The sequence below is a fragment of the Buceros rhinoceros genome, unplaced genomic scaffold, assembly GCF_000710305.1.
Source record: "Buceros rhinoceros silvestris isolate BGI_N320 unplaced genomic scaffold, ASM71030v1 scaffold11725, whole genome shotgun sequence".
NCBI classification, from domain to species: Eukaryota; Metazoa; Chordata; class Aves; order Bucerotiformes; family Bucerotidae; genus Buceros; species Buceros rhinoceros.
Window position 1 is genome coordinate 99426 of NW_010412312.1, and position 502 is coordinate 99927.

Genomic DNA, 502 nt, shown 5'->3' on the forward strand with positions numbered 1-502 from the left:
CCCCCCCGCTCCTCCAGCGGAAACCCTGCCGCATAGGCCACTGCCACCATGAAGTAGCAACCTGAGAGGAAGATGATGGGCCGCTCTGGGTAGCTGAAACGGCGCATGTCCACAAGGTAGGTGAGCACGGTGAAGAGGGTGGAGGCGCAGCAGAGCACAGACCACACACCCACCCACAGCCGGGCAAATCGCACTTCTGCCTCCTTGAAGTACATGAGTCCATTGGGCCGGGCTGGCTCACAGGGTGCTCCACAGTCCCGCTCCCCCAGGAACCGGTAACCCCAGTAAGGAGGCACTTTGAGCTGCCGGGGGCAGGAGAAAGAGAAGCTGGAGGGGGGCTGTGGCGGGGTGAGGAAGTCAGGAAGGTAGGCAGCTGTGGGGTGGGCAGTGGCCCCCCGACCCGCCGCACCACCAGGCCCCGGCGGGGCATCCGATGTGTTTTGCCCCACGCAGATCTCACCTGCGCCATGGATGGGAAAGTTCTCGCAGCGAAGCCGCTCTG

General features: G+C 64.3%; 1 protein-coding gene across 1 annotated transcript in view; it reads right to left on the bottom strand.

Annotated features, from left to right (window-relative positions):
- The window catches only part of FZD7 (frizzled class receptor 7), a gene marked incomplete at its 5' end in the record, with an annotated part of 1397 nt that extends 900 nt beyond the window's left edge, over positions 1–497 (bottom strand). The window contains one exon of the mRNA XM_010136346.1: positions 48–497. Coding sequence (XP_010134648.1) covers positions 48–497 — 450 coding nt within the window. The remainder of the gene's footprint in view (positions 1–47) is intronic.
- Positions 498–502: the final 5 nt, after the last annotated feature.